We start from the raw sequence: 27,911 nt of genomic DNA on the forward strand, positions 1-27,911 counted from the left end.
AAGGCCTGCTCCAATGGTAACAGTGAATGTTAGTGGTACAGCAGTAGGGGCTGAACCTTCCCTCAGAATTCCATTACCTTTGCCTTTGGTTGTTGGGGGACAGACAGCAGCAGAGGGGCACTGACAAAATGGCGTCTGACAGAACTGTGGATGGAGCAAAGGGGTGAAGTGAATTCCTCCACAGGGAGAAAATGGCACCTACTGACACCCACTGGTGCTTGCTGACCATTTATGAAGACCAAACAGTGGATGTGAGTGCAGCGAGGCAGTGAGTGGTGCATTTCAGCAGTGCTGGCAGTGGGTCACCTATGCTGATGGCAGATTTTTACCAGCACAGCATGCAGGCTACTGTTCATCACATGCAAAAATGCACAACCAAGGGTAGCAATGACATTGAAAAATAGTACTTTGTAGTTGAGAATTTGCTCTATCAAATAATGTTATTGTGCTCTGTGTAGCTGTTGTCATCTCCACGGAAATAAATAGAAGGAATTACTTTCTGGAGCAACCTATATAATTAAGTACACAGAAGAAAGATCTTGAGAGCAGTCAATACAACTACATCTAAAAGTTAAGTGTGACATGTACAGCTACCAGATAATCCAGAGGGATTGCTAGAATGCTGAACTTCAAAAATATTAAAACATATTGATGCTGTGTCTGGAAGATGAAAGGAAAAAGTAAGATGATCAGTGATAGTAAAATTGAAGGAGAGAAACTAAAAATTCATGTTTAAAATACTAACAAGAATGGTGCTCATACTTCAGTTTCAAGTATGTAAGCTAGCTAGGGCATGCAGGAAAAGGCTAAGTGAAAACAATACAGAATCACAGAGCAGACCAGAGATACTGGGCCACTCAAATGAAGACGTGGCTTGTCTCCAACAGAACCTGCACCACAAACTATAACAATATTGAGGAAACCAAACTAGGTGGAATTGGAAGCAGTGGCCCACCCCTGGTGGTGTTAATTAAGTACAGAATCATAGAATGGCCTGGGTTGAAAAAGACCTCAAAGATCATCTAAGACTAATTTATGGCATTTTTCTCAGTAATATGAAGTAGCCTTTACAGAACTGGTATGCTATCATGGCTCAGTAGCCTTTGGTACTTGTTTTAAACTAGCTAGTGTAGTTAACACTGCAGACTGCTGTCCTGAGCTAAACAGGATTCAACAGAAACAACTAGAAAAATTACCCACTGAATCTTCTAGAAGGAAAAGCTGCTCTTCCACGTCATTCACACAAGTTTTTACTTTTTGCTTGGATGGGCAAGGAGCTGTTTCGCCTTTTGTGCTGTTCATTAAGACAATAAAAACAACACTGCAAAACACTGCCTTGAACACTGACAGTAGCCTGAGTTTCATTATGTTGTAACTTCATTTAAAGAGTCACAAAACAAGAAAAGCCTGTACTGTGAGAAAAACTATTTAGCAGAGTATTACTTGTCAGAGTGGCTTATGTTACCGAGACCTTCCTACTGTTCTTTAATAGTAAGGTAGTTTTTCTCAACAGTGAAAAAAGCACTTAATATCTCATTGCAGCGTGGATCGTCAGTCAGGTGAAGAAAACTGGGATTCAAACCTTGCCTAGGCTGTTGAGCAACGAGTGAAGCAGAAAAGGCACACCACTGCACCAACTTGCTGAAACTCTCTAATAGCACTCCTTTTCCCACGGGACAGAAATGAAGCTTGTCATTTTTTGCAGCACATGAATAGTTTGCTAAGAGCAGAGTTTTAATAAGAGTAGCAGACACCATGGATTCAACGTAGGTAAGAACTCAGCCAGAAGAGGAGCAATTCAAGAAACTTTTCTCAGATACATTCCTGACACCAGCAGCAAGTAGCCCAGTGTATCAAGAGACATTTCACTATCAGTTTAACATATTCAAAAAGAGCAGTTTCTCTCTCTGTATATGCACAGCCAAACAGTGTTTTTCTTCCACAGAGTTAATTGCCAAATAAGCTGCAATTACTATTGCAATAGGTATACAGAACAGTACTTCCACAAATAACTGCAACCCACACCTGAGCTTTTTGTCTAAAATGCACAGTAACAGCAACTCCTTAGCAAGTAGAACAAGTACTTCTATTGCTGACAGCTTTTAATGGGACACCTATGCAGGAACTAAAGCTGGATAAACCTCACCTTTGCTTTCTGTCTTTAATATTGAAGTCCTTCACTACAGGACTCAGGATTAAGTTTTTCTTTAGGGTTATACATGGACCAAAGTCAGAGTTTCAGAAGCCTGCCAGATCAGTTTGCAGTCCTGGAGTTGTAAGCAAAATGGATTTATTGCCAGTCCAAAACTTGTAACAGTATGGTTATATTTAACAGTAATTGAGCTGAAATATACCAGTTACAAATACTTGACACTCTCTGGCTTTTAATTACCTTCAGAATTCAGCAAGTCTACACCAGTAGAAGTGATGGCAGAAGGTATGGTGACAAAACAATCATATTTCAATCCCTAAATGAGAACTTGTAATATTCCTTCTTACTGAAGTGTGAATCCTGCTGTTTGTACTAATGAGCAGAAAACAACCCAAGTAAATCTACAACACAAGATCACTCAAAAACCTTGAGAAGTAAAACCAGTCAGCTCCTACATCTCTTTTCATATCTGACTACTATGGAGATAGCACTTATTCCCAGTTTGAGGCAGTCAGACAAGACATTGTGTATAGAATGCTGACAAATCATGCAAAAATGCCACTAATTTTCAACAACAAATTTACACAGTTATAAGTTGTATTGGGTTAGTTCAGCCCTTTATGCAAGTAAGCTGTAAAGCATTTATTGATTAGATTTTAAAAGAAGTTTCTACATTTCAGCATGAGTTTTATTTTATGAAACATGCAGAGGCCTCCCTGATCTACAAGCAGGTATTTGGTGCTATGCAGTCAAGTCACCTGTAGTACAAATCCATGTCTTCCAGCAAGATTAACAAGTACGTGCACTGTAGCAGAAATCTTTCCATAATTACACTGACTTCAAAGAAGTACCTGTAGGCTGCTGGCTGCAGAGCTTATACGTGCCTCATAGCTAGTAAAAGCTGACCTCTTTTTGAAGTATTCTTACCTTTGTCTTGTGCAATACAAACCTGTTTTTAAAATCTGTCCTGGTCTGGTTCTTAAGTGTTAAGGTTAAGTTTCATTACTCTGAGATTCTGCCAAGTGTATATAATGCATGTAATACAACATGATGCACATAATCCTTAAATTCATCCTCTCTACTAACAGTGGATTCTGTTAGCAGGCTTACTTCCCACATCCATGACATTTAATACCAGTGTACCAAGAGGCCTTTCAGGTTATTAACGCACATACAATTCTAAGAGCACATCATCTGCAGCCCATGTTTAGAAATTAACACAGAAGTCCACAAGTGTACTTTTGCAATAGTGAAACAACAGGAAGAAAGTCGTTGGTCTTAGCAGACCACACATTAGGTTTGCCCTTTCTTGACTGACATTTCTTTGGGTGTCTGAGAACACTACAATCAATGTGCTGCAATCAATGTGGCTGAACAAATCTATTTTGCATAATAAAGAGCATGAGAAAAAGCAGTAGAAGTTCTGAACATTGCCGTCTTCTGCAGAAGTAACTGAAGCCTTTGAAAACAGAGCAGTGACAAAGTATCTGAATAACACAGGACAGATTAACATGTAATTAAAATACAACAGTATTGATCTCCAACTGTTGAGAAATCACAGATTCTTCCCTAATCGTGCTCACAAGGTGTTAACTTTCCACTAAGTTTAACTAAGTTTGTTCTGCTGTTTCCTAAGTACCGCATCAGATAAAACGAACACATCTGATATAAACACAAGCTCCCACCAAATCTTAAGTGGATTCACTTAAATCTCTATTTAAAACAGCTGCTTTCATACATTAAAGCTTACAGCACTCGCAGACTCCATTTGAACCAATACACTGGAATCTTAAATAGAAAAACCAGACAATTATAGGGCGGATATACAGAGATTTATTTAATCAGGTTTACTATTTACAGTTCAGATCACTTTCACATACTACTTTGCTACTCTACATGGCTACGTTATTTCCAAACCAGTTTAAGAGCTACACTCTAACAGTTCACTCAACACATAAAACCGCTCCTCATAGAAAAATGAAATATTTCATTATAGAACAGTAGTGCATACATTATACTCCTGAAAAGCCAGCTTGTATTTTAAAACACTAATGCTTGAAAGGTTTGATCTCTGAAGGTCGAAACTGCAGTCGCATGATCCTAAGATTTTGGTTAGTTTTTGTTTTACTATTTATATAAAGAGTACTGGACTTCACTTAAGTGTTTTTAAAAAGTGACACTGGTGAGGGGCAAGACTAAAATACTTCTCAAATTAAATACAGCTGGCTTCCTTTGTACAGCTTTGGCCAAAAAAGTTCCATGTAGTGAAGGTTTTTACAAATTCTCTCTCTATGCAAGAATCAGTCAGTTAATGCTTAGAGGTAATCTACCAAAGTAGGCACACATCCTTTGACTTCCACATCAGCCAAATTACACTTAACTTGCAAATAGTTTTGAAATCAGGAAGTTTACTAGTATACTAAAACATTTAGATACATGAATTGCTGGCTAGAACAGTGAAAGTCACAGGTATATATGGGTGTGTGTAAAGCTGAGTTGCTTTGCCCGTCACCAGTGTACAGTACAGCTCTCCTCATCTGTGTAAGGTGTGCTCTGACTAAGCTTAGGACAAGCAAACTATTGCAGTAGACCTGGCCCATTCACCTTCCACAAAGCGAGATAAGATTGAACCACGTTGTTCACATTGTCTTCTAGGCATAGGTTCCACCAGTGATGAGAAGTTCGTAAGCAGGATCCCGACTCCTTCTACACAATACTATACAGGCACACAACATGCCCAGAAGCTATGGAGGAAAAAGAGAAAACAAGCTGAGTACGAAGAAAAGGCTTCAACTTCTTCAGTCTTCACAGAAACTGCCAGCACACTCTGTGAGGCTGTGGCTGCCCATAACAAAGATAGCAACAAATGCTTGAAAAAGCTTCTCTCTCTGCTGCAAAAAGCAAAGGCCAAACACTTCTTTCTATCTGCTTGCAAGATCGCAGACATCTTTAACAGAAGTTCTTTTGGTCAGCCACATTTACGCTGCCACAAAAATTCTGATGGAAGAAATGAGTAATTCTCCTGAAAATCTCCTGAAAGATACAGGTTTAGATGGTGCATGTATTATGAAAGCTCATCATTCAAATGCATTAGCACCAATCACTGTGATGAAAGAGAACAAAACCAGGAGCTCTATAAAACTACACTACCTTATTTCAGATGCTCCATCTATTAACATTTCATGCTAGAAAGCTCAAGGCCAAAATGAATTACTCACTTTTAGACAGCTTCCTGTCATTCAATTTTACTGCAGTGCTGTGACTACACTGGCAGAAGTTCATCAGGAATTAAGGGTATGATTGCTCTGTATACATTTAAAAGACTTAACTAAATATGGTCAGGAATATTTTACAGAAGTGAGCTATTATTTGAAAGATTTTTTTTAGCAGGTACAGTCTTTTTAAGTTTAATGATGGTCTTCAGGACTTGACAAGAGCTGCCAATGGAGTAAGATTGTCTTGATTTGTTCACATGCATACAGGGAAAAATTCTATTCACAGATGTAAATATTCAAGGTGATCCTGTCATAGCTCTGGATTATAAAGCATCACCCCAGGAAGTTACTTAAAAAGAGACTTTAATAGAAAGTAAAAAAATTCAGGTGGTCAACGACCCAACAACCACAAAGCATGATGTTTTGTGAGAAATCAGTACAATGGAAGGAGGTTGTTTTCTTTAAGTCAGTCTGATGAAAATGTCAAATGCATAAAAAAGTTTTTGAAGCCAAAGCTTAACTGGTACATGCAACCTAGTTAAGTTTGATGAAAGATCAAAGAGAAAAGAGTTTCAAAAATGTTAGTCTAAATAAACAGTGATTAAAAAGAAGCATGCATGATGAAGCTGTAGTGCAAGTTTTGTATTTCCTGGGAAGGAACAAGATATAAAGACTTAAAATATTCTTTATCTGTAGTTTATTCTCTGCTTTGGAGCCATAGCCAAATTCAGCTTTGGACCAGAAAAAGCACATTGAGAGTAAGCTCAAGTATGGCACCTCAGCCTGTCTGTTGGTGTACTTCATGCTTCCCTCACTTTCTATCAGTACTCAGGTGGTTCCTGTCCAAAGCTCACTCCTAGTAGGGCATTATCTTGTGTCAGAGTAAGGGGAAAAACTGAGTTACATGACAGAATGGCTCTTCATGGGAAAGCACCCCTCCACATTCGCAATTAAAAAAAGAAGGCAAGCTCAAGTTAGACTCATGACATGGAGCTTTGTGGTAAATGCCAGTGGCTATGGAACTCTGAAGGCTTGCAGGCAGCAAGCACAAAAACTGCATTCTTTCCTCTGTTGAAAACAAAGATAAGATGAAGTGTGCTAGGCAGAAACATTCCTTTCATTGTGGGCTTTTTTTTTTGTGTCCATAAATCATACTAGCTATGTGTTTCAAACATAAGTAGTTCTATCACTTCTGCAGGTATTCACACAGAGAATCCTGGTTGACTGACTCAAGTTACTCAATTTATATAGATGTATAAAACCTGAAAAATCAAAAGTCGAGCCACGTAATAAGAATAATAAATTTGAGTCATTATTTAAACCAGGCAAATGCTTTAGGGGGTGAATAGGAAGTGTATTCCTGTAAGTTACTGTAAGCACAGAATTAACCTCCACATTTCACATTTCTTGACAGAAACAATTTAGCATGTAATTTTTGAAAAATAAGCCAGCATCTCTGAAGCGTTCTGAAGTTTTAAGGCATTTAATTCTGTTTCTCTTCAATTGCTAATCAATACTGTGAACAAAAGCCTGCTGAAGAACAATACATACAGCTTATAAAGCTTGAACAGCATTCAGAAATATTTCAACATCTCCCACAGACAGATTTTGGTTTTTTCCCCTTCTTTAACTTGCCTACTAGTACTAACTATGCCCAATCTCCTTTCATCAAACCAATCAGCCTATTTTTGGTCCTGCTAAAAACCTAACTGACTGTACAGATACACCATGTTTAGTATCTCAGATGATCATTTACTAAAGAAGTTATCTAAGAATGAACTCTCACAGCTAATCAAGCAGCACTTAACCAACTGCAATGCCTCTGCTCCCTTCATTTTGTCTCTGATTTATTAATAGTTCAGTGCTGTCACTGTAGTTGATACCAAGGAATTATCACACCCTTCCTGATTCCCATGGTAACTGGAATATGAAGACACTAAAAATTAATTCTATGCAGAAAAGATTAAGTCTTCCCACAAACCAAAATCCTTAAGAAAGTTCTTTTCTCTTCTCAGTCTTTCCATTTTAAATGAGGCAGTGAAGGCTAAATTTGCTGACTTAAAGCTACGAGGTAAGCTTTGAACAGTCTTATTGCTTTACAGAATAGAAATATGTTCAGAGAGGACACTATTCAGTGCTTATAGCAATGAGAATAGAATTGGCCAAAAGGAAAAACACCAAACCCAAACAGATTACTACTCCTCTACAGAACATGGCATAGGTTACAGGCCATCCACTGAAGTTCTCATTCTTATCTGCATTTCAATTGTCCTGCAGACTGTTTTGCTGAGAACTGGCTAAATGCATACTTTAATTCTGTATTTCAAATAGGACAATGCCACAATTCACATCTTCTGTTTTGAGAAGCAATTCAAATAGTTTCAACGTGCTTTAGTACTGACTTGTTTCCAAAAGATTTAAGTTCCAATCATGCCAACTCATCAAAATTTGAACTGTAGAAAAAAATATAAAAATCTGACCTCTGACAGATTTAAGTGTGATAACCACACAGTGAATACTATTAGACTTCAAAGGTATTCCCAACAGCCTGCATTCAGGCTGTCCAGAAAGTAATGTGCCCTGTTTTATTATATTGGCCCAAAGGCAGATGATGATGGAACAGCAGTAGAGGGTGAACATGCCCACCAATATTCTGTTCCATGTTGCTGTCATTAACAACACTGGGTCACATCCACTGGTGCATGTTTTCACAAGCACAGCATGCAGGCTACTTACTGTTCATCACTGGCACAAACACATAGCAAATGGTAGCTGGACAAATGGTAGACAGTGTTGAAAAACACTGTTTTGTAGCTTAGAATTTGCTCTACCAAACAGTGTTATTGTGCTCTTTGTATCTGCTGCAGTTTCAGTGAGACGTTAATGAGACGGGAGACGTTACTTTCAGAACAACCTATGTAGATTTATTTTTTATTAACTTTTCTAAACAGGTGTCACAGATTGTGACACACAGCATTACTACAGCACCAGCAAAGACATTTGTCAGATGTTCTTATTTTCTTTCAAGCTGTTTAGATATGTACTTTCTGCCAATTGCTTGGTTACTGACATGGAGACAAACTAAAGCATCCACTGCAAAAGGAATACAACCAACATGCTTGCAGAGGATGGATTAGCCAGGAAGAACAGAAGGATGCAAGTACTCACATTTGCATTTCAAGTGTGTGGTAGGAACTCTGGCCCAATCCCAACAGAGAGGAATTATAGTAGTTATAATAGCATATCGGAGTGGACCTGTTAATCAACCTGCAAACTCCAACATTCTGAATGCCTCCTCTCTATTCAGCTCACCCAGTCTTGTTTTCTACAACAAAAATCTGCCAGTTTAACTATCGTGGAAATACCTACATTTTAATTACAGAAATGTATTTCAGTATTTGAGCTGACTAAATATTGCTTTAGGAGGTAAAAATTAAGAACAGCAATTAAAAATATCTTTCTTCAGCACACTGAGCACTGAACTCAAACTTTACGTTTCGTATCTGAAGTAATCTGGTCCTGGACAGTTCAACAGCAGTACTGAATACACTGCTACCTGTGAGTACAGCCTAATAGAACAGAAATAGAAATAGAATTATTCTCTCAAACTGTTTTGAAAAGATGATTTGCTCACCTTGAAAACACACAATCCAGCTCAAAAGCTGGTTCTGAAAAATGGAAGTGCTTAAGCTTCCCAATTCAGCAGAAATAATGTTTTCCATATTCAAATGCTTTTTAAAGAGTACAAAAGTAATTGAAAAGTAGTTCTCAAATCTCTTGGGATTCAGCATACGTAGTACATTTCTCATAGACCATAAAATTGCCACAAACTGAAATGGATTAATGCACTAAGCCTGCCTGATTGATCAATTTTACAGGAATGTTTAAAAGACAAACAGTTCTGTGGCTTTCCTGTGTTTTTTTAATCTTAGTAAATACTGAGATACTGTTTCCCCGGTTACTTTCAACGACCACGGAAAATACACCAATTAGAATTCCTGTGGAAGACAGCCTGCACTCAACCTGGTCTCTGCATTAGAACCCCTTTTTTGGTTCAAGTCCAGCAATCAGGACACTTTCAAGAAAACACAGAATTCTACAGAACAAGAGCAGATAATGCTATCAGAAACCTTGCTGCGTTTTGTGGGCGGCCTCAACATCATATGTATGCCATGAAGCATACACTGCTGTATCTCTAAAATGGCATGAAGTATGAGCCATCTGTTTCAAAGCTGTAAATTAAATATGCAAATTTTTATTTCCAGTCTCAAATGCCTTCAGAGCACATTCATGGAGATAGATACCTGATGCTTAAGATAATTAGTTTCAAGAGTAATTTATCACCTACATTCTAGTTGATTATTGCACATAACAGACTTTTCAGCTACTCTGAAATCTAACAGAACACACATTCCCGTTTGCAGCAGATTTTAGACCACACTTAATTAAGAAGTTTTGTCTTGAGGTATTTTCATCATTTTGACTGAGGTTCATTTCTCTCTCAATCCAAGTACAAACTAAAGTTGTCAGCATCCTGCACATACTCTAATAGCCTGGACAGCAGTTTAGAACACCATTTGAGTTTACAGACAAAGAACATTCTCTTACCTGAATAGCAGCAAATGCTAGTGCTGCCCAGATGACATACATCATTATCTCTTGAAGCTTCTTTACAACCAGAGCCTCACAGCCCTGAAACAAAAAGGCTTGTTATATATCCCTCTGGCAACCACACCAAAAAATCCCCAAAAACATCAAATAAGGCAGAAAGAACAAAAAAAAAAAAAAAAAAGGTTTTTCTTTAGAAGCCATGTTTACTTTCTGTTATTAACTTTCATGCTTCATTTGATATTTATACCAAAAAGAAAATTAAATGATTGTCACCAAAAGCTCATCCCTAGGCTCATACCTGAGCTGTCTTACCTCAGAATAAAGGTCCATTGGACGGGTCAAACTGCCAGTACAATTGCTGAGAGTTGCTTTGCAACAGCTAAGTGGCACACTGTTGTTCTTAGTTTGTTTAAACCAGACAGTATTCTCCCAGTCTGTGTAATTATGGATCCCACAACAGCGCAGCTGAAAAACACACAGGTGAAGAGCTACGTGTTAACCAGTCATTAAACTGAATGGGACAGAAGTCTTAGCTGTAATACCAAAAGCACAAACATGACAAGGTTAGGTTGTTTTGTTACTTAAGTAACACAAATTATATGACAGTGTTATCTAAGCAAATCATAGACTGAGATAGTTAAATGGCACACAGCCCAAAGTCATTTAATATTTCACACATCTGGCCATCTCACCTGCCTCTGTACATAGTCAATAGCACGACTGGCTGCATCAGGATTTGTCCCATTGTATCCATTGTATACCTTCTGAATGCTATGATCAACTTCATCTTCCACCTGTGAAGCATAAGCAAAGCATTAGCACACGAATAGAAGTAGTACAGCTCTAAGAAAATAAGTTCACTTTTAAGTATAAAAGTGAGAAAACCACGGTAATTCCCTAACATATCAAGTGTACTTTGATGGTACAGCTTATTAAAATTCTGACCTATCTTTGGCAAGTACATTACTAACCTAAAGCTAATGGCCAAGAAAAAACAAGAAGCTACATTCAGTAAGATGTTAGACAAAGAAGCTTAGTGACCCATCTCAGAAAAGAAACTGCCTTTACTGTAACACCGTAGCACAACTCACAGTATCAGACAATATCATGGAATTAAGAACTCTCTAAAAGAGCAAGTATGCACCTTTCCACTTTCTACTCACTTTCAAAGTTCCAAAGCAAAATCAGTAGAGCTACTCAGACTAACTCATTTTGTTTGGGACCACCAGGATAACACTAAGCCATGGGAACTGCTGAATCACAGCCTGAACCTCTGATTGACCACCTGAGGCAAATAAGAGTCAGCCACAGGAATACAGGTGAAGGCAATTCACCAGTGCTACCGGAAGGATGGAGCCTGGCTGCATCTCTCCTAGATCCCATTCAAGTGCTGACTGCCACTGAGGAAGGATCTCTATCTGGAGATTGCTCCTCATGAACTTTATTGAGAGCCTACAACATCAGTGAGCATTTTTCATTTATTATCTTTCCACTTGATAATCCTTAACCTAGCCTGTGTACACCAATTGATTTTACACCTCCACACACTTTTTGATTGTACACCCATTCTGACCAGAGAGGGCAAAGTACCAAAGATGAGGTATTTTGATTGACTATTCTACCCTACACTGATCAAACTTTCTATAAAATCCACCTCCCCCATGCTTTCTGAGAAATGTTGATGGCTGTACAAGGTACATGGCAACAGCTACTGGAATAGCTTAAGCTACTGCAGATGAGTCAAGCTGCTAAAGATGCTGTTCAGTACTTGTGTTAAAAATGGATGCCACTCAAAAATCATTACTTGTCCTGCAAAAGATGTCCAACATTCACTCTGTAGGAAGACTTCCAAGAATCTTTGAGTAGTACAATTCTATAAATTGTTATGTAAAAGCACACAAAGTTTGGTCTTTTTCAACTTTGGTACTGAAGTAAGTTTAAAAAATTCCTTTCAGAAGGAATTATGCGCAAGGAATTTTAATTTCAGGACTGAACATGAAGCAAGCATACTCTGTAAAATTGCAAATTATTGCAGGAATATCCTGCAAACACACCATGGCAGAAAGATTCAGGTTGTTTAACTGCTTTACGTGAAGGATTTTCTGCAGCAATTGCACAAGCTTATTGTTCCCTTCCAAGAATACTGGTTATTTTCACAAGTAGGTCTGTGTTAAGATATAAACTAAATACAGTTTAACCTACACAGGCAACTTGTTTCAGGCTAGTTTGAAATCAGTTGTTTTTCCTGTATGAATCGGTGTTCTAAACTGCATTTGTTGAATTAAACACATCCTCATTTTGTTATATAGACTAAAACAATTTTCAATGAATACTCATATGTTGTTTGACTTCTTCAGTTAGGGCAGTATGTGTGAAAAACAAAGCACAAGGCTATAAAAAACAACAAAAACAACCTTACAGATCATCAAGTTCCAATTCCCCTACCATGGACGGAGTTACCAACCAGGAAACCAGGCTGCCCAGAGCCCCATCCAATCTGGCCCTGAATTTCTCTCTGGGCAACCTGTTCCAGCACCTCACCACCCTCTGAATAAAAAATTTCTTCCAAACATCTAGCTTAAACGTCCTTTCTTTTAGTTTAAAGCCATTCCCTCTTATCACTAGTTGTGTAAAAAAATTGGTCTCCCTCCTGCTTAAACTCCCCCTCAAGTATTGGAAGGACACACTGAGGTCTCCCCACAGCCTTCTCCAGGCTAAACAGCCTCAGCTCCCCCAGCCTTTCTTCACAGGAGAGGTACCCCAGCCTCTTCCGGACCCACTCCAACAGCTCCACATCCCATTTGTGCCGGAGGCCCCAGGCCTGCACACAGCACTCCACATGGGGCCTCCAGATGAAGGTAGAGCACAGGAAAACAAACCTCTCCCTTGCTCTGCTGGCCACTCATTTTGTGATGCAGCCCAAGGCACTGCTGGCCTTCTGGGCTGCAAGAGCACACTGCTGGCTCATGCTTTACACCTCCCAGAACCTTCAAATCCTTCTCAGTAGATCTGCTCTCAAGGAGTTCTTCTCCCAGTCTGTACTCATATCCGTGACTGGAATGACTCAAGTATAACACCCTGTACTAGGCACTGTTGAACATATTCACATGGGCCCACTGGATGGCATCCCCTCCTCCTGTTGTGTCAAATGCACTGCTCAGCATCGTCAGCAAACTTCCTGAGTGTGCATTTGATCCCACTATGTCATTGATGAAGATGCTGAAGAGCACAAGTACTACAGACCCCTAGGGAATATCACTTGTGACTGGCCTCCAAACGGACACAGAGCCACTGATCACAACCCTCTGGCTGCAACCATTCAATTAACTCTTTATCCACCAAACAGTCCAGCCTCAAAACCCGTATTTCTCCAATCTAGAGATAAGGAAGTGATGCAGGAACACGTCAAATACTTTGCACAAGACTAAGCAGACAACATCAGTTGCCCTTCCTTCATCCACTGACACTGTCATTCCTCCACAGAGGGCCACTAGACTGGTTGGGCACAATCTCAGTGAAGCCATGCTGGCTACCACAGCCTCCTTATCTCACATGTGTCTTAATACCTTCCTTTCTTAAAAATGGGAGTTATGTCCCCCTTGTTCCAGTCATCAGGGACTTTGCCTGCAGCTTTTCTAACCTGATGGAGAGTGGCCTGGTAACCAAACCAGCCAGTTCCTTCAGAACCCTGAAATGCATGTCATCTGCTACCACAGACTTGTGCACATTCAGCCTCATGACTTGCATGACCCTCTCAGACTTGCTCTGCTCTTACATTGGGATGGATTTTCAGTCCCCTGATCCCTACCTACAGGCTTCAGGGACATGAGTAGCATGGAAAGCCTGACTGCCAGTGAAGACTGAGGCATAGGATACGCTGAGTACCCTCAGCCTTCTACATGTCTGATGAAGCCAGCTCTCCCTTCTCATTTACCAGACGGTGTACTTTCTGCTTTGTCTGTCTCTTCTGACTCATGTATCTAAAGGCACCCTTCTTGTCATTTTTTGCATCCCTCACCAAGCTCAGTTCCATCTCTGCCTTGGCTTTCCTGATCCCATCTCTGCATGTCTGAACAGTAATTAATTGGAAAAAAGTAATAAAAAACAATCAAATCTAGGCAGTTTTCACCTCTCAATTTCACTTATAATAGGTATGACACTCCTCCTGCCCGTGAGAACAAGTTTAAAACAGTAAATACCAAAGGGTAGTAGAGAATAGCCATTTCTTACTAACAGTAACTTTGTCTGCCCTTTGAAAAGATTCAAAATTTAGTTTTCAAATACTGACTCCTGCAAGTCAGCTAGGCTAGCATAAGGCCATGCTGTCACTAAGAAGATGCTCCATTCCCTTCTTTCTCCCAAGCTCTGACCCTTCATTACTGCTTGTGAAGCTGTGCAGCGGCAAGACAAAGGAACATACGAGTTGGGACCAATCCAATTTCCAGGCAATTCAAGTGTGTAATTTCAGACAGGCTACAGAAGACAGATGCATGCATCTTTTATCTGTCCTGATATTGTCCTGATATCTGTCCTGAATGCTGTTAATCAGAGAGCAGCAAACCACTTTTACACTGGAACTTAGAATGACTGCAGCTTAGCCTAGACCAGATACATGGTAATTTCTGAAGGACCACAATGTTATATGCTATGTTTCTGCATAAATCTGAGCAAAAAGCAACTGTTCAATTTACTGCATATGAATCCAACAGGTTTCCCATTCTCGGGAAGTACACAGCTTTCCTCAATTGCTTCTAGGGACCACTTGCACTACAAGCTAGAGTCCCACCTGACCAACTGACCTTTCAGTGCACCGCCAAAGATACCAGAAATATGATGTACACTGAGGTAATTGATAATGTTAAGCTGTTACCAATAAGTTTGAGACACTGCTGTTCTAAATTTTAAGATATCAATCTCCAATTAGCACACTGAATGAATATCCACTGACGGTTTTACAGAACCAATTACAGCAAAGCCTACATCTCGGTATTTTGATCACAGATCACAGTAAAATATTTACTGAAATTTAAAGGCTATTACCTTTGCTCTGTAGATGTATCCAAGAACCACCACCACAACTTCGGTAATGAAAACCAGGAGCAGGATGATCACAAACTGTAAAACACAGTTCAGAGAATTTGCGCAAACTTTTCCACAACTGACCATCTGAAAGTCTTAGAACAGGCTTTCATTTATTATGAAGTTATTCCTCAGGTTTCAACTTGGCAAATTACCTAAAGCAGGCAAGTAAGTTGATCAGAGTCCTGACGTGACTCAAGTTTTAGAGCTTATAGTTGTACCAGGTAACGACCACCCAGTCAGGTAACTGCTGATCATTTGGACTGAAAAGCCACAGTGAAGTGTTTTAATGAAACACCCTTTTATTAGGCAAATATTACAGCCACACAACAAAGAAGCTACCCAGGCTATTCCTAAAACTGGTAGAGAGACTAAGGGAATGTTTTTTCAGATCAAGTCTTGAAACAAAAACAGTAACAATCTATGCATTTGTATAAGCATACTTTTCAGCATTCAATTAAGTCTACACAGCATCCAACAGCAGCAAAGTGGGGATGATCTGAATACTGGCCTAACTTAAATCCTACCTAATTCTCAAGCTAGAGTTATATTTAAAACACTTAAATAGATAAATTCCTGGAAACTAAGTGTCCAAATTAAGCCATACAAAGAACACTTAAGCATCACAATCATTCCCAGTCAGCCTCAATGCTGTATGTTTAACACAAGAAGGCACCTGTCTCACCTTTCTCCCTATCCCATTCCAGCTTTTCAATCAGAAAACATGACACAGATTTATCTTGTTCTGACTTAATTGTAAGGAGGCGATTTAAAAAAAAAGAAAGATCACAGCTCTGAAATGTGAAACACAAGGACTCTGCTGCTGCCTGAACAGGCAAACTAACACCGTTATTTAGAACAGAAATCCAACATAGGATGTTAGGAACAAAACTAACAAGATTTCAGGCTATAAGGCAAGATAAGAGAAAATATTCAAAAAACATGCATTTTGAAAATCTATTAAAAGGACAAAGGCCAGATACACAGCAAGGGAGCACCACCACACAGCAGCTCTGCAACTTACCGTAGCGAGTCCACAGCGGCTTTCGCGAATTGTGGCACAGCATCCAATCAGCCCAATAATAAAAAGCAGCGTTCCCACAGCTATGATAATAACTGCTGGAATGAGCGTGTAGACATCTTCAAAGAAGTGATCATAGTCGTCATATGTGATGAACACATAGGCTCCCACGTAGCACAGTATGCCTGCTGCTGCCTACAAGAGACAGTAACATTTCAGCTTCTTTGAACACCACACTCCCATCTGCGTGACCACTGTGTAACAATTATTGTCATCAAGCACTACAAAGTAGTGCCCTTCAGAAATACCTATTTTTATTATTTGACTCATCTTTGTTAGATCACAGTGTATGTTTGTCTGGAATATCTCAGAGGCTCGCTTCCCAGTTACACTTAATCTAGATGGTTCTAGTTCTGACTATGCTTTACTAGTCCCCTAAGGAACACAGTTAAGAAGTGAGGGTAACCATACTATGAACACCAAGAACTTGCTTCCTTCTCAGACACATTCCTTCCTGTGCTGCTTTGCTTTCTACATTCACAAACTGCAAACTCCTGATAAATGGATTTCAGACCACTTTCAGAGCCAGTTTATTAGCAATTGAACTGCTATTCAGAATAAGCATGTGGTTTTTAACTACCATCAATTAACTACTTTGTTCATTTTGCTGTCTGACTACCCATGATTTGAGGTCAGAACAGAATGCACACGTCTTGTGAACTAATTTCTCCTAGAGACAGCAGCTTTTTTGAAGCTTGAAGCACCAACTGTTGAAAGATACAGGAAAAGAGCCATTTTCCTAAGGTCACTGTATTAAGTTGTTCTTTTCTTAGATGTGGGGGGTAGAAAACAAATCACTTCAAGTTACCACCATCTAACAACATATGGCCTGAATCAAATAGCACCACACTCACTATAGAATAAAACCACTGTATCCAAACTTAAAATGAAGCAATTATATTCAACTGATTTGCAATGACATTCAGCATCATTCAAATGTTTCATGATACTTCCCTGGTGCCACAGTGCATATGAATTACATTGCTTTGCAAGGCTACACTAAAACAATCCATTCAGAAGGTGCAAAGGCTAAGGCATGATTTGAGGAATTTCATTTCGCAGTGAAGGTTTGTGAAACCCCTTCCAATCCACATCTCAGGCACAGAAGTTCACTCAACAGGACCCAAGGAGGAATGCTGCAGCTGGCCCCATTCCTGCCCTCCCTTCTCACTCAGAGGCTCTGTTACCACTCCTCCCCCTGCACTGTGAAACAAGAGGGCAGACAGAATGCCAACAGCCAGTGCCAGCAACTGAAGCACTATGAGACTGGGTCAGGCAATAGCAGCACCGATGAATACTTCAGGACAGGAGGAACCTCAGGTGATCATTTAGTCCAATTTTCTGTTGAAGGTTGGATCAACAAGGAATTCAGACCAGGCTGCTCAACAGTTTGTCCATTCTTGAAACTCTAAGGGTGGAGATTCAGCAGCCTCCTTAGGCAGCCTGTTCAGTATGGCACACAGAACAAGATTTAGAAAACTGGTGCCTATTATTTCAGCACACTTTGCTACTATCTACACTTAGTTCTGCAATACTACTGCAGCTATTTTCCATAGAAACAACACTGGATAAGCACTGCTAGGATGAAGTCTCCCATTCCAAATGCCCTCTGCAGCACTTGGTTATAGAAACACCAGCTTTTAAAAAAAAAAAAAAAAAAAAAAAGGGGTATTAACAGCCAGCTCAAAAGTATTTCACCTCTGTATTCCACCTCTCTGCCTTTATTTCTGCAGTAAAGGTAAGTGTGTACTCCACAGGAATTTAAAGCATCCAGAAGCTCACAGTCATCCAGTAGAAAGTATGATGTAGGTACAACAGTCACGAAAGTGAAAATTAACAGTCAAAGGCCAACAGTGAGGTATCACCTCCAGACAACAAAAGCTGAGGAGAACAAGCTATAGGACACTCTCTCCTTCACACAAAACACCAAGTGCTAATCCAAGTGCAGAAATCCTACCATGTTAGGTGCAGCGTGACAAAACAAAGATATACAATTCCTATAGACAAAGATTCAAAGTAGTGTCACAGAGCAATGGAATTACATTAACTGTTGCCTAGCAATGAAGCATGTGAATGACAGGCCAGCGATGTCATCTCCCACCTCTAAGGACTAAAACGCTTGTTAGAAATATGGTATTATGTGAGGTGGCAGAGAAAAATGGCTGCAGCTGGCATCAGGCACAGAAAATATTCAACAAAAGTGAAAGCAGAACCATTTGTGAGCCTCTTTGTCCTCCTCTATGATGAAAATTTAAGCAGCTTCCATCTTTTCTAAGAAAAATATGGTTCATACAGGCAGACTTGAGACTCCTGCTAACTGCATGAGCATATGCATTTAAATATCTTTGAACAGAGACAGAAATCAAGCATTACAAAACTACAGATGTTAGCTTCCCATCCCTCCTTTGAGAAGCATTCAGATTAGGAGAAACTCTGCCCTTTCTATGCAGGACAAGTCCAGCACATACAGCCTCAGAAATCAATGAGCACAGAGAGTGTTTTTCCTCAAGAGAACACTGCTTTGTAACTCGAAGTTCACATTTTTCATCAGGCTTCTCAGATTAAAGCAGCCTTGTCTGAAGTCCTCTCTTACACCTTCTCACACGTGGTACTACAGATAGCTACCAGCCACGACAACACTGGTCCTTAGGTTTTGCTTCCAAAGGTTGTAGAATGGGTGTTTCTGTGGAAAAAGCTATGGAAGTTTGGGAACATCAGAGTGGATCCCCCCACCTGCAAAGTGCGCTACAATCATGAAGCAGAAAATGAAGACCCACATCTCTCTCTCTCTCTCTCTCAAGACCCACTTCTCTCTACTTGAGAAGTGAGCATCTAACCAATAAAGCGTCCATTCCCTTTGGAATTATTGCTGCCTCTTCCACAGAATTATTTGCACAGCTAATCTTCTGTGGAAATAAAAACTGAAAACAATGGTGCCTTCTGGAACTTTTATATTCAGATCAGTTTTAAAAGCTAAAAGACAATTTCTGAACTCCCTCCCCCCCCCCTCCATATTACATTTTCACATTATTTTTGAACCACTACAATTGCCCAGTTGATTGCAGCACAATGAAAACAGCAATGCTGCCCTCTTAGTTTACAGAGAAAATAATTCAAATACCTTCCTTTCCTCCACACCAGTCAAGTGATGCTTAGTGCTTCCTTCAGCATGCTCTTAACAGCAAGGGAGGTAATGCCAGGTCTTTACATCAGCATTTTCACTAGAGCTTGGTTTCATGAGCTTCTATAATTTGTTTTCCAAAAGAAGGAAATAATGCAGAACAACTAAGATCTGTATCACAAGTAATGTCACAAGGAGGAACTAAAGTACAGTAATCCAATTCTCAATACTTATTATTCTGAAGAGCAGAAAGTAAATCCACAGAATACTGAGTTGGCTCAACTTAAGCACAAAAATGTTTAAATAAAAAGCCATCATATTGATTAATGTGTTTCTCATATCATTAAATATAAATCAAATACATGACCCGCACAAATTTCAAGTAAGTCCTTTATAAGCAGGACTGAAAGGAGAATTCTCAAACAATCTGCTCAAGGCTCTGAACAGAGATGGCAGCAGCTCCTGAATCAGTGCCAGGTCACATGCATGCTCTATGGAGATGGCTGGTTATTCAGCATTCACACATCCCTTTGGAGCATTTAACTTCAGAGTAGTGAACTTGATGTGGCATACTCTTGTTTTAGCATAAGTTAACCTTTAAAAGGGCTGCCAAGACAAATACAGTTGATGAGAATAGTTTGTTGAGCAAGTCTTTAACATTCAGACACCCCATTCATCAGACCAAAAATTAAGGCTATATACGCCCCATATAGTTCAGAAAAGCTTGATATGATTGCTTTGGCACCAAGCTCCAAAGACTTGTTGAATAAAGAACAAGAACGCAAGTAACTGGAGGGAAAGCCAGATCTACTCTGCAATGCATGAAGTGATAAAAAGCATCAAAGTGTTACAGGAAAGCCTTTAAAATTTGGGGTTCCCTCCATCTTTGGAGCAGTGTAATGCAGACTCCTAAGCCAATGCCTGCTTTCACTAAAGTCAGCTTCCACCTTCCACATGCACTGAGGTAGACAAGCCTACTTTGTTGACTCGCCCCATACCATGAAGTAGGCAGCAACAGGCACTAAGAACTTCATACTTTCAATAACGTATACACAGCAGGTTTGAAAGCTAAGACTTGCTGCCAAAGAGCAGCATGACTGGAAGTAAGAGATCAACAGCACTTGCTCTGCTGATCATTTATTTACCAACAATGGAACAAGGCAGCTCTGTTTACATCCTATGGCTTTGTTACACTACCCTAACTTCCCTTCCTAACAGATCAAAATGAAACTCATCTCAAGATTGAAACTCATCCCAAGACTGCCTGCACAAAGCACTGGCCTTCATGTTGCTCTGCTATTTCACAGTCAATTTCCACAGAATTTTTTTTTTTTTCTCCTTTTTAACTCTTTCATTTAACTGAGCCAAACAAGAGCATTTGTTCCCATGGAATCTTCATTCTGTTCTCTATGTCAAGAAAAAGACAATCTCTGAAAAAGCAAACAAAATAGCAGCTAAGCTCTATAAATACATACACACACATATATATACACATGAGAAAACATTTGCACCTGGTACCTGACTACTTAAGAACAGTATTTCACTCTTTCTGATAATGAGCCCTGAATGACAACAACAAAAGTCTGCTATTCCCAATCGTCACTGCTGAGTTCTGGCAGTAGTACAGGCCATTCCACTGTTATGTTAGACACACTATCCTCCCAACATGTCTATTTCCCTCCTCGTGTTAAAGCTTCACTGAATCTTCGTTCACACTGCTTTTTAGTCTGGTGGGAATGTGCTTTTTTTTTTTAACTGCCATATTTGCTCAGAAGATCTGGAGGCTCTGAGGTTGTATCAGCTTCATTCCAAGTTTCTTCCCTCCATTTGCATATCAACATACTGATATTTTTCTACCTGTACACAGAGAACATTGGTTTACTGTCCAGCTTTCAGTCATAAACCAGTACCTTAAGAAGTGCTTCCCTCCCCCCTGCCCCCAAGCGCTTCTGTATTTGTTCTCCATCTTCCCAACACCAGGATACTCATGACCTGACTCGTGTCCGATACAGAAAGATTTCCTCCATCAGTGTTTTCTTTTTTGGCTTCCTCTATTTCAAAGTCTAGTTCTTCAGTTTTAAGCTCAAAGGCCTCATACGTAGGATCAGGCCACTCTTCACTCTTCTCAGCACTTCTCAGCTCCCTGCCTCCCATCTCATCCCTCTCCAAAATAAACACAAGCACACATGCAACCCTTTTCTCTACTTGCTTTAAATTTATGTCCACCCACCGTAGAACTCAATAGCTTCCTGACCACTCTTTTCCACTCATCACTAATTATTTACATGCAAAACTGAACTGTGACTGTCTCTCAAAACTCTTTAAGAGAAGCAAATCAATTTTAATCAACTTCATAACATGGTTGAGGTATCTCAGAGGTTTACAAAACAAAGTAAAAATCAAGCCATGTGGCTTTCTCTATACTAGCCAAACTCAATTCCCTAACACCATGCATTAAGAAAAGCCTCACATTCAATTGCTCTCATAACTAAAGCAAAATGCTGAGCTAAATCTCCTCTGCATTTGGCATTACATATTTTAAACGTCACTAATTGTGAGATGCAGAACAGAGGAATAAGGATTTTTACTGTAACTGAAAGAAATGTTCCCAATACCACCCTTCTTTTATATCTATTTAGCATTAATTACAACTTGACCTGACACTCCAGTTTCCAGACTCCTTGCCCTGCACAAGAACAATGACTGTGCCATGCTATGAAGCTGTCTTGCTGCATGAAGCAATACTTTAAATTCTAAATACTATTCAAATACGTGGCATTTCACTTTGCAAGCTGTTTCTGCTTCTCTCAGGTATAAACTTTTAAAGCACAAATCTACATCTGAACAATCCTAAAGAAATCTCATGATCCAAAGTCTTGAACATTCTCCTTTAAAGAAACATGATGAGATTTATACTTAAAAGCAAATCAAAGCCTAGCAAAAAAATCCAAGACCTCATCTGTTTGTTACCTGAAAATTTGTGCCCAAATGCTTTAAGAAAATCATTCAGAGGCTGTGATGCTTCAGGAGCTTTATACCCTAATTCCTGATCAAGTTCTCCACAATGCACTGGATTCCAAATTGTTCAACATTCCTGAAAATACACTTGTTTAATGCCAGAACAGCAGAGGCACAAAGTAGGCTACTTTCACATCCAGAAGTGAGCCCTTCAAAGAAAAAGGCTTCTGCCAAGTAATCTCCTCTGAGGAAGCCTTTGGGATTATCTGTCAATCTACTCTTTGATCATCAAAACACACCTGAGAAGTTTCTTCATTGCCTGGGCTTTTAAAGTCCAGACCAGAAGACACTCAAGCTGCCACTGAAATGGGAAGGTTAGCTTACTTCTGTCTGCTTTTAACTTTTTACATTTCTTCCTATTGCTAGATTTTACCCAACTCTGCTCTTGCTGCATTTTCTTTCTCCTTTTCTACCAGCAATTCATGAACACACTACACTTTGCATGGCTACAATTCCTGTTAAGGACAGCACAGCTAATTTCTCTACTGTAATACTACATAATGTCTAATACTGAGGTTACTGTACTGTGATGAGTATGCATAAGTTATAAAGTAAGCACAGGATTGTAAAAAGCCTTCTTGCTACATTGAAATGAAGCCTGGCGATTCAACAACCGCTACCAGGGCTATTTTATACTAGTTTGGTCAAATAGTAAAATTAATGATTTCTAGATAGTTAAGTAATTTAAAGAGCAGTTAAAAGAGTTGGCTTGCGAATACCAAGTAGAAAGCATCACAGGAGCAAAAGCAAACTTTATTCCCTTTCTCAAGGAGCAGACGTACAGGTAAAGGAAAAACCTCAAAGGAAGCATAGGGTATCAGGTACTGTATACTGACTCCAACTACAGGCATCCTTGAACATTTTAGCTATCTACACTATCTCCTAAAGAACAAGCCTGAAAGCATTTCTCTGCATTTTTACATTTATTTCATTTCTTCAAATGGCTTTCAACTAAGCTGTACAAGTCAGCTGATGAAGCTTTAACTTAGTGCCTTACTTTCAGCTGGGATGGAATTATTTCCATCAGAGCATCTGTTACAATGCTACATTTTGGTTCTAGGAGAAAAACAATGCTGATACCACAGTGGTGTTGGTAGTTGCTGCTAAGTGGTGCTGCATAGAGCCAAGGCCATTTGCAGCAAAGGGCCCAAGGAGCTGGGAGGGAACAGAATTAGGACAGCTGACTCAAACTGGCCACAGGGATGTTCTGTGCCATGTGACATCATGCAGAAGGAGTCTGAAGGGTGGAGGAGTTCATCTCACTTTCTTCCATTGCTCAGGAGGCCAGCTGGGCATAGGTCAGAGGTGGTGATCAACTGCCTGTGCATCACTTGTTCTAGCTATTACCATGTTCTTTTCTCTATCTTTATGATTAGTTTAATCTCAACCCACAAGTTCTAATTTGTTCTTTGATCCTTGCCCCTATCCCACTGGGGGGGAGGAGGGGGAGATAATTCAAAGGCATTTTGGAAAAATGCACTTAGTAGAAGCATTATTGTTTTATTTCTTGTGTGTAATGAAGTGAAATAAAACTTAACATCAGACTTTCCAGAAGGAGATGGATTTTTAGAATCACTAACTGCAAACTGGGTGGAGCTTGGGCTACATCAGCAGCCATAAATGAACGAGCAGGTACAGCTATCAGATAGCATGCCTGACCTTCCTTTTTCATAAGGCAAAGACAAATAGGGAGCTACCACAGAACTATTAGAGATGACATCCTACTTGAGACCAATACAGAAAAGTTAGAGCATCTTACTCCTGATGAATTAAGAAAGCCTGTGTGAGCATAAGCAAAGACACCACTCTTAATGTCTGCTGCCACAAACAGGGACAGCTTCTCTTGGCAAAAAGCCTATGGCAATACCATTTACACTAGCTTGCTTCTTTACACATTTGCAGCCGCAAAAGGAACTTGCCATTGCCAACATGCATGCTCTGTATTAATTTTACTTAAGCAGTCTCGCCCACTGAAGGATCTGTTAACAATATTAAATAACACCTATATTAAATAATCAAACCTTTTTCTTGCTGGTTGTTTTTCCCCTAGAGCTTAGTAATAACCAAACACTCATATATGAACACGTCTGTGAATTAAAAGAAATTGCAGAAACAGAACATGTGAACTCTTGCAACATATACAGAAGCCTGAGGTAAACATCTCAGAGCACTGCAACAGTGTCATACTGAACAGGAACAGGATGGTGGCTTCATGTGATTAGAAGTGCCATCAGTGAAACTGCCCACTTCAGCAGAACAAACCAGACAGTGCTCTTTATTTATTAGCAAGCATCCTTAGTTCCTCTTCTGTTATTAAGTACTTAATGAAAATGGGGGTGTTTTTTGATACCACTGTCATGCTGATCTAAGAGACCTATGTGTTGGTTAGAGGTACAGCCCCACAGTGCTTCCTCCTCCCCAGCCTTCTCTTCTTTCTTGTCTTTTTATCGTACCATAACTTGCAACTGAGAATCCACTCTATCCAATAGTGTTAAGGTGTTCTATCTGTTCTAGTTTCTATGGAAAGAAATATGAGACATTACTTTTGGAGTGACTCAGTACTTCAAGGCTTAAACTTTTCTGATGAAGACATCATCAGGTTCACAGTACCAAAAGAACAGCTGATAGATACTAAACATTTTCCCAGCAAACCAAGCGATTGATAGAAAATGGTACCAAAGGAGAAAGTAAGAACCAAAATGTTTAGTAGACAGGAATTCAAAATATCAATTATTTTTAACAAATTACATTCAGAACTAATAAAGCTGTTCTTTCTCCTCCAGGCAGTAGCAGTAGTAATTTTCTGAACATCTCACGTCCAAAAGACTGAACTATAAAAAAAAAGTGTTCTGAACATTCACACCTCCCACAAATATCAGAACTGTGGTTAGGGAGAAAAAAAAGTTGTAATAATAGAAAGTCCTGCATTGGAAGAGATCCACCAGCACTGCTGAGGCCAATCCTTGGCTTCATGTAAGATCAACCAAAAAAAAAAAAACCAACCATATTCCTGAGAGCACTGTCTAAACACTTCAAAAACAATTCACTCGGCTAATTGTCAGAGCTTTCAATGGCTGCAGCAAACTAATCTCACGTTTAAATACAGAATTCAAGTTAATTCTGTAATATAAATGCATACCATAAAGATTATGACAATCCTGTTGATCACAAAATTTATATATGATACTCTGAAATGACATACTAAGTTTAAAAAAAGCAATTCAAGGACATTTCACAATTACTTGACAAATTATAGGCAGTTGGCTGTCAAAAGCCTCAGTGTAAATCTAGATGATCTGATTACCAATACTGGAATGACATATGAATGACAATCAGAACACTTCTGTAATGGCACAGAAGCAATTATACTGCCAACTAGATAGGCACTAAATGTTATACACGTTCAGCTCAGTCACCAAATGAAACATGCTAAATCAAGAACTCAAATGCTTCCTTCCCTTTTGCCATTTAAAACTGAGATGCACAACTTTGGCTGAAATTTTGTACGAAGTCACATTCATTCTTTCCTACCTTTAGGCTACAGGTTGGCTAAAGAGCCAAGACAGAGGGTTTGAGGCTTTCAGTTTTGGATAAACCTGCATTTATCATTCCACGTACAACTTATCAGCAGTATGGCCACTGAAGCTGCCTCCCTGTCAAAAAGCTGTCAGCAAAAGTTGACTTCTTTGACTGGAGATTTGACACAGAGTACTTGGTACCTAAACACAAACTGTCTACACATCATCTGAGTCAAATTTGTCTTAAGAACAGAACAGTGCCATTAAAAACCCTAAAACACTATTAAGTCTTACACCAAGTAGCTTCTGTGCTTAACACTGATGGGTGTGTTGGTTTTTGTTGGTTTTTTTTTTTTTTTTTTTTTGAATAAACACACTTGCAATTAAATTGCTAAATGCAGCAAGTAGCAAACAACACCTTCCAAATATATAAAACTGAACTTTGGGGTTGGAATAGAAAACTCACAGAACTTGCATCTGTTAAAAACACAACCTAATTTATATCAGCAACTAAGGAGCATAAAGCACTCCTTCAAGATGCAACTCACAGCAACTTCACATCCAGTGAAAAACTAAGCACTATTTGGCAGCGCTCACAATGCTGTTTCAGTATCACTTGCATGTAACAAAAAACCACTCCCTACAAAGGAGCTTCCAGCCGTGTCCCTAGAGGTGCTCAGGGCCAGGTTGGATGGGGCCCTGAGCAACCTGGTCTAGTATCAAAAGGAGAGGTTGGTGGCCATGTCTGTGACAGGGGGTTGGAGCTTCATGATTCTTGAGGTCCCTTCCAACCCATTCTGTGATGATACTTCCAAGATAAGCAATGGAGAGTACTCCTAACACAGATCTTTTAAATATGCCTCACATCAACTTCTCTCTCTGAACAGCTGTATATACAAATGCCAGTGAGACTGCACAGACGTGCATTTTGCCTGACCATAACTCATGCTTAAGCACCCAAGAGACACATTCCTTTGTAAAAATCTAGAGAAACACAGTTACCCTCTAACACTTGTTACATTTCATATGGTACTAATCATTATTCAGCTAAATATAGTTACACTTTTATCTCCTAGTATCTCCTTACCCACTACTCCCTACTCAATGCTTTGAATAGCAGTGAAATCTTCCCTTCCTGGAGCCAGGAGTAGAAAATGAGAAACAGAGCAATTAACCCCCCATCCCCCAAAAAAAGGAATTCTTAAAATTCACATCATGACTTTGTGTAATCTCTGCATGCATTGCTCTACACCTGGCAATGGGCAAAGACAACTGAACACCCACCTTCAGCAAGGTTTTTTTTCCAGCAGCCTGCTGCTCCCCAGGCTGGGTAAGCACAGCTGTGGCAGGTTCAAGCAAGGCATAAATACTGCTGTGAAACTGCACTGACTAGAAAAAGTGACTCACAGCACTTGCTGTCACACCATTAAGTTCTACGTACCAATAGTTCTGCGTTAAACGTGTGGAAGAAATCAGTGTCACATACTTACCACTAAGTGCTCGGGGCAGACTTTAAAGGCCGAAAACTAGGTGGCTGCAGCAGCTCTACAGAAACTAAAGCGGCAAAAATCTGCAAACCTCAATACCGCAGCTCCAGCTGTATCACGTTACACAAGAGCCCCTACGGCAGGATCTCTGATGCTCATTAAATGCTGCCCGGCGCTGAGACAACAGATGCAGTTTCATCCACCTCCCAACTCCGGAGGAGGGCGGCTTGGAAATGAGAAGATTGCACACAGCGCGGCTTCCCAAGGAAACACAAACGCTTTTAACGAGTTTAAAGGGAAATGGGACACGGTGAAACAGACACGGGACAGCGCGGCGCTCCCAGGCGGCCGTAAGGCCGGACAGCAGCGAGGCAGCGCGGCCCGCACCGCCCTCAGCGCCGGGCCCCGCACCGCGCTCGGCCCCAGCCCTCCACACCTCTGAGATGCGCCCATCTTCTCCGACCCCACCGGACTCACCCAGAAGATGAGGTTGAGGAAGACCAGCACGGTTTTGGAGGAGGTGATCCCGCACTGCCCCATCGTGTCGCTGCCACCGCCCCTCAGCCTCCGGCCGCGCGGCTCCGCTCCCCTCCCCTCAGCTCCGCCGGCCCCAATCCCACGTGACCCGG

At 40.1% G+C, this 27,911-nt stretch overlaps 1 protein-coding gene across 1 annotated transcript; it reads right to left on the reverse strand.

Annotated features, from left to right (window-relative positions):
- Window positions 1-3,962: 3,962 nt before the first annotated feature.
- On the reverse strand, window positions 3,963-27,911 carry TSPAN3 (tetraspanin 3). Its single transcript, XM_052671609.1, has 7 exons — window positions 27,760-27,911; window positions 16,082-16,273; window positions 15,019-15,093; window positions 10,671-10,772; window positions 10,291-10,443; window positions 9,976-10,059; window positions 3,963-4,896 (listed from the first exon to the last, which is right to left on the reverse strand). The coding sequence occupies exons 1-7, from the start codon at window positions 27,820-27,822 to the stop codon at window positions 4,804-4,806; spliced, it is 762 nt and encodes a 253-aa protein (XP_052527569.1). The 5' UTR covers window positions 27,823-27,911; the 3' UTR covers window positions 3,963-4,803.

This window comes from Tympanuchus pallidicinctus, unplaced genomic scaffold (assembly GCF_026119805.1).
Source record: "Tympanuchus pallidicinctus isolate F22 unplaced genomic scaffold, pur_lepc_1.0 scaffold12, whole genome shotgun sequence".
NCBI lineage: Eukaryota > Metazoa > Chordata > Aves > Galliformes > Phasianidae > Tympanuchus > Tympanuchus pallidicinctus.